Source organism: Schistocerca gregaria, chromosome 1 (genome assembly GCF_023897955.1).
Source record: "Schistocerca gregaria isolate iqSchGreg1 chromosome 1, iqSchGreg1.2, whole genome shotgun sequence".
Lineage (NCBI taxonomy): Eukaryota > Metazoa > Arthropoda > Insecta > Orthoptera > Acrididae > Schistocerca > Schistocerca gregaria.
In genome coordinates this window covers 571,918,069-571,924,782 of record NC_064920.1, presented here as the reverse complement: position 1 = coordinate 571,924,782, position 6,714 = coordinate 571,918,069, and the positions used below count along the sequence as shown (strand labels likewise).

The 6,714-nt window shown below is 42.4% G+C and overlaps 1 protein-coding gene and 1 long non-coding RNA gene across 2 annotated transcripts; one reads left to right on the top strand and one right to left on the bottom strand.

The window, feature by feature from the left end:
• Window positions 1-2,006: 2,006 nt before the first annotated feature.
• On the bottom strand, window positions 2,007-2,954 carry LOC126356379 (uncharacterized). Its single transcript, XM_050007367.1, has 2 exons — window positions 2,708-2,954; window positions 2,007-2,562 (listed from the first exon to the last, which is right to left on the bottom strand). The coding sequence occupies exons 1-2, from the start codon at window positions 2,951-2,953 to the stop codon at window positions 2,317-2,319; spliced, it is 492 nt and encodes a 163-aa protein (XP_049863324.1). The 5' UTR covers window position 2,954; the 3' UTR covers window positions 2,007-2,316.
• A 2,653-nt stretch (window positions 2,955-5,607) lies between these two features.
• LOC126356395 (uncharacterized) lies at window positions 5,608-6,489 on the top strand. Its single transcript, XR_007565665.1, has 3 exons — window positions 5,608-5,775; window positions 5,934-6,044; window positions 6,223-6,489. It is a non-coding gene; the product is annotated as an uncharacterized LOC126356395 (long non-coding RNA).
• The last annotated feature ends 225 nt before the right edge of the window (window positions 6,490-6,714 follow it).

Sequence of the window (6,714 nt, the reverse complement as noted above, 5' to 3'; positions counted from 1 at the left end):
CGGTGGTGTCAGTGACAAAACAGAATATTTAAAGATGTGCTCACCATATTGAAGTGGAGTGGAAGAATTAATCTATTTGTTGGCAAAAGGATATAGGTGTATCGGATGGTCTCAACACTTCCTACCGGTTATCTGAAGAGCTACTTGACAATGTCGACCACGTTTTACTTTTTATTCGTCGTAGCAATATGGCGAAGGCCATTTAATTTTTAGTTCATGATTTCCGTCTGTCTACGGCGTATTTTATAGACCTTTCTCCACGACCCCGGCGCTTCCGTCGATTGGGATTAACGAGTAGTCGTTTTTAACTCTTCTCCTTGTGTTCGTGTTCTACAGTTCTGACAAGGTCACTTATTACCCTAGTTGTTTTTGCGCCCTAAAAAAAAACAAACAAAAAAAAAAAGTTTTCCTTTGGTGCAATGTGTTGCAAGTGCACAAACGTGTTGGTGATTTCAAATGTTTAGTAAATTGTTGTAGTCAGGTGAGTTGATGCACTAGAAGTTGGCAGATTAGAAGTTGTTTTCACATTCAAGACATTTAAATAGAAGAATGGAAAAAGGTGAACATATGATGGAGAATGAAGGTCGTTAACAAACAGGCAGTGAAAATGGTAACAGTGATGGTTTGCGGAGGTATTTACAAAAACTTCCTCAGTTTTTAATGACCTTCGTTGCATTTAGTCGCAATGGAGCATTCAGAACAAGAACAAAACATCATTAAGTTTTGGTTGTACAGGGCGTATAAAAAAGAATCATCCGAGTTGGTAGATCTATATTTCTGAAAGTAATAAACATATACAATGAATTTTGTTTTTTGGTGAACGGGAAACTCAAAAAGTTTTTTTTCATAACTTTTCATAGGTATTCAACATGTCCCCCTTGAGACGCATGGCAAATGTCAATGTGTATTCAAATTGTTCCCACACTGCAGCGAGCATGTCTTGAGTTATAGCTTCCACAGCTGCTGTTATGCGATGTCTTAGTCATTCATTGTTGTTGGTAACGGAGGCACATAAAAAGAGTCTTTTATAAGCCCCCAAAAGAAATAGTCACATACAATCAAGACCGGTGACGTTGGAGACGAGCAGTGTAAGGCTGAATTATTTAGTCCAGTGCGACCGATCCATCTTTTGTTTAAGATCCCCGCACTTCCAGATGCCAGTGTGGCGGTGCTCCATCCTGTTGGAAAATGAAGTCGTTCGAATCACTCTGTGGGTAAAGAAAGTTGTAAAGCATCTCGAGACGTGTGCTACCCATAACTGTGTTCTTGGCAAAGAAAAATGGACCATACACCTTTTCCGTGCACAAAGCACATTAAATTTTGGAAAGTCTCATGATGTAAAAGTTCATGTGGCTGTTCCGTACCCCATATTCTCATATTATGATGGTTTTAAATGGAATATTGCCTCGTCACTATAGACCAAGTGTGGAATAAAACTCTCATCCTCCATCTTGACAAGAACGAAGTTACAGAACTCCACACGGTCTTGTTTGTCATCTTCACGAAGAGCTTGCAGTAGCTGAATTTTATGTGGTGTAACACACGCCTGCCGGCCACTGCGGGCATGTTGAGCTGTTGAGCTGCACGGCGAATGGATTGCTGCGAACTCCTTGTGAAAGTATGGCGGATGCGTTCTGTCTCTGTCAGACACTAGGGGGCGGCCTGGAGCTTTGCCTTTTGCACAAACAGCCTGTTCCTCGGAATTGTTTATGCCATCGTCTTATTCTCTGTTCTGTAGGAGGATCCACGCCATACCTAGTACGAAAGTTATGCTGAACTGTTATTACTAGTGTTCGGATCGATATGCACTTAAAACCCACGAAATATGCGCCAAAACTCCTCGAAATATGCAGTTAAAATATGCTCTTACTGCCAGTATATGCCTTTAATTATGTAGATAAAATTCTTTTAATTATTCATTTCTCTTAGATAAATTCTTTAAAATATGCATCTTACTTGGGAAATTAATAAATAACCATAAAATATTTTCAATAATGGCTATAATTCAATGAATAAAATGAAGTATAACATAGGTACTTACACGATAAGTTTGATAAATTCCAAAAATTAGAGTTTGTTTGAACTACCAACATTTTTCCATATTCTCTATATGAAAACTTTTCCTGTGGACAGATAATAACATTTTCAATCTTGATTATTTTGGTTCAACATCACATGACTCTATAGGTAAAAATTTAAGAGCAGCGACATTAGACGACGTGAATTCATTAACATTCTCGGAGCGTTTCTCTTCTTCCGGTAACTGAGCGATCTTCTGAATCGTAGGCCAACAGGGACTTCTATGGAGAACTGCATTCAATTTTTTCTAAGTCTCTCACCGATCGGACCTGGCCAATTCTTGCTCTGTGTCCTGAGTCCTTCGTCGAGAGCCACTGCCTTCACAACTTCCTTGTTACGAGTCTCAAGTTTCTCAATTAGGTCTGGAAGGCCACCCAAGTGCGCTCGGATGAAAGATAGGCTGTGTAACACGCTGGAATTCTTCAATGCGTCCTTGGCTTTTGGTATGGCTAAATTTTCGCTATCTTCAAAACCCTTTAGGACCTGGAACAAGAAAGTAGTAATCTAGTGAATGCCGGTTTCAATCTGATCACTGCTGTAAAGAGAAATAAGTTTAATATTGGAATTCCATGTTGCGTTCTATTTCTTTGCTTATTCAATTTATCCAGAACCACATACGCATCCATACCTCTTCAATTTTTCTGTGGTTGTCTGCATAATAGTTTGCAGCTGAAATCCACGTTCCCCACCTCGTCAAGATTGGTTCAGATGGCAGAGGGCAGTCAGGGTGAGAAGTCTTGAAAGCTCTCACTCGACTTGGTGCCTTGATGAAAACCTTCTTCGCCGAAGATACAAGGCTGTTGACCTCTGGCAAGGTGGCTCTGACCTCTTCAGCGACTCGATGAATGCCATGAGCCAGACACATGAGGTGCATAATTTTCGGGTAAAACACCAGCAGACATTTTGTGGCCTTCAGCATATATGTGGCACTATCCGTCACAATGGCCAAAACCTTGTTCTCCCCACGTTTCTGATCTTCACAGCTCCATAGTACACCTGAAAGAAAATCAAAGGATTTTACAAATTTTACAAATTTTTTATGATTTTATTGTTGGATCGGGACATGGTGTGAAAAACTAATTACTGGCGCGGGATATGATGCCAAAAATTGCACTCTTATATTATCTGTAATTTATTTTAAACTATTCAATATACACTCCTGGAAATGGAAAAAAGAACACATTGACACCGGTGTGTCAGACCCACCATACTTGCTCCGGACACTGCGAGAGGGCTGTGCAAGCAATGATCACACGCACGGCACAGCGGACACACCAGGAACCGTGGTGTTGGCCGTCGAATGGCGCTAGCTGCGCAGCATTTGTGCACCGCCGCCGTCAGTGTCAGCCAGTTTGCCGTGGCATACGGAGCTCCATCGCAATCTTTAACACTGGTAGCATGCCGCGACAGCGTGGACGTGAACCGAGTGTGCAGTTGACGGACTTTGAGCGAGGGCGTATAGTGGGCATGCGGGAGGCCGGGTGGACGTACCGCCGAATTGCTCAACACGTGGGGCGTGAGGTCTCCACAGTACATCGATGTTGTCGCCAGTGGTCGGCGGAAGGTGCACGTGCCCGTCGACGTGGGACCGGATCGCAGCGACGCACGGATGCACGCCAAGACCGTAGGATCCTATGCAGTGCCGTAGGGGACCGCACCGCCACTTCCCAGCACATTAGGGACACTGTTGCTCCTGGAGTATCGGCGAGGACCATTCGCAACCGTCTCCATGAAGCTGGGCTACGCTACCGCACACCGATAGGCCGTCTTCCACTCACGCCCCAACATCGTGCAGCCCGCCTCCAGTGGTGTCGCGACAGGCGTGAATGGAGGGACAAATGGAGACGTGTCGTCTTCAGCGATGAGAGTCACTTCTGCCTTGGTGCCAATGAGGGTCGTATGCGTGTTTGGCGCCGTGCAGGTGAGCGCCACAATCAGGACTGCATACGACCAAGGCACACAGGGCCAACACCCGGCATCATGGTGTGGGGAGCGATCTCCCACACTGGCCGTACACCTCTGGTGATCGTCGAGGGGACACTGAATATTGCACGATACATCCAAACCGTCGTCGAATCCATCGTTCTACCATTCCTAGACTGGCAAGGGAACTTGCTGTTCCAACAGGACAATGAACGTCCGCATGTATCCCGTGCCACCCAACGTGCTCTAGAAGGTGTAAGTCAACTACCCTGGCCAGCAAGATCTCCGGATCTGTCCCCCATTGGGCATGTTTGGGACTCGATGAAGCGTCGTCTCACGCGGTCTGCACGTCCAACACAAACGCTGGTCCAACTGAGGCGCCAGATGGAAATGGCATGGCAAGCCGTTCCACAGGACTACATCCAGCATCTCTACGATCATCTCCATGGGAGAATAGCAGCCGGCATTGCTGCGAAAGGTGGATATACACTGTACTAGTGCCGACATTGTGCATGCTCTGTTGCCTGTGTCTATGTGCCTGTGGTTCTGTCAGTGTGATCATGTGATGTATCTGACCCCAGGAATGTGTCAATAAAGTTTCCCCTTCCTGGGACAATGAATTCACGGTGTTCTTATTTCAATTTCCAGGAGTGTACAATGCGTCCACGTAGTTCTTTCTGAGCGTTGACTCATGAGGAATATCTTTTCCTGTGTATTTTTTCAAGAATGTCCTTAATCCTTCATACTGCAGCTTATTCAAGGGGATGTTTGCTTTTATTAAAGCCTGGCAAAGATCTTCATTGGACTTACTTTTGTCGTCCATATGCTTCGAAAATGAGGAGATAAATGTTGCTGTGACGTTTTTACCATGTCTTGGTTACATTTTTCTGGTGTCTTTTTATGCTGATCCAGTTGAAATTTTTTCTCATACCTGACCTAGAGCGTTGGAGAAGTGAATAAATGTGAATAAGTACGTCCAATTGTACATAAATGTAAGAGAACAGTGTATACATGCGATATGGTCAGTCAAAAAAGTGAATTACGACTACAAATAAGTATCTAAAAATTGGAACTTCAATACCCTCACTACATTCAACTTTTTTTTTTTTTAATCTGCAAGAACGCCCAAGGTAATTCCTAAAGGTTTATTTTGTTCCTTCCCATTCGTACGTAGAAAAGGTGCACGCAAATTTACAAATGAACTTAATAATTGTTTTAATTTCTTGGAAAAATTATCGAAAAAGAAAAAAAAAAGAAAATTAAACTTACCTCTTTTTCACACACTTGGCCAAATATTATTTTTTCGTCCATTGTGAAAGCACAATCGCTCCCGATCAATTTCTGAAAATTAATAGTTTTTGGCCAGGGCATATTAGTAATTTGAAGAAGGTAGCAAATATTCGATGTGAACAGCACGGAAACTCATGCAAGAATTATTCACATTCCGAAATGCCAACAATAAGTAGTAGGCCATTGTCGGCGCACTGCAGAGACCAGGTGAGTAGTGATGGGCTAAACTGCGATTTTCCGATATCAGTGATTTCTGTGAATGCTACTTTTCAGTATCTGCTATTCTTAACTGTGATTTGTCGCAGTTAAGGAACGTAGGTCGCGTATCCCTCCGCCACTGCTATTTCTGCTACTTCCGTGATTTCTGTGACTTCTGCTACTTCTGCGATTTCTGTGACTTCTGCGATTTCTGCGACTTACCACCGTATGAAAAAAGTTACATCTGCCCACACAGAAAATTGCATCTCAACAAATCTGTCATTGGTAAGTAAGTTTTACGTTTGTTCTTCCATTGGCTTTAATTATGTATTAAAGAAACAACCGTGAAAATATTAATAGTGTAATTAATATGTAAGTAGCCCTACAGTAGCGTAATAGTTCGTGTTTAGAAAAAGAATTCTAGCATATTGTTATGTTCACAGGTACCCGAACTACATTTCAGTCACTCAGTAAATTGATAACTCAAAATATCATTGTCAACAGATCTGGAGAAATTGCCACTGCGTCTTTAGACCGTTTTCGTCAGACGAGAGGTTAGTTTGTAAGTGTTTCGATGGACTTAATTACTTCAGTGAGATCGTTCTTGCAAATGTGAAATATACCCCATTGAGTGGCTTTCATTACAGCAAATATTAACAATCTACTCTGTCAATTATATTGCTTGTAATTAGTGACAGCAAAAATTGTTTAATAATCCTTGTGATTTTGCAGACACAGTTCTGACTCTTGATTACTGGTTGCTGTATGTATCTATCCACATCAAGGCTATTGAGAGAGACTCGTGAAGATTTAAGACAGCTCTTAGAGGATTTGCAGTTTAAAAGTGACATAATTGTGAAATAAGTGTGCAGATGAGTGATTAAACTGTGTTTTATTGAAGTTGTTATGCGATTTTAAAGGAATAATAAATGTTAAATACAGTGATTGAATAATGAAAATCTCATTTTCCACATGTTTAAGCCGTCCTATACCCGTAATTTTCCGCCACATATTTACTGGTAAACACTAGTTGAAGAGTGACTTGCTGCCGCCCCCCCCCCCCCCCCCCCCTCCACAATCTTAGTGTGACACCGACCTGTAACATAGCCTGAGGTATAGAATATGCATTTTGAGGCTGTTGATATGAAAGTGGGAAGTACAGATCTTCCAGTTAAGTCAGGAATAGCTTAAGTGCAGTACTTGAAAGTAACACAGGAAAAGCTT

Coding starts and splice junctions, on each gene's coding strand:
- LOC126356379 (XM_050007367.1), bottom strand. CDS start 2,953: ATGCACCTCATGTGTCTGGCTCATGGCATTCATCGAGTCGCTGAAGAG. Junction 2,563..2,707: donor ACCACAGAAAAATTGAAGAG/GTATGGATGCGT, acceptor TTCTTGTTCCAG/GTCCTAAAGGGTTTTGAAGA.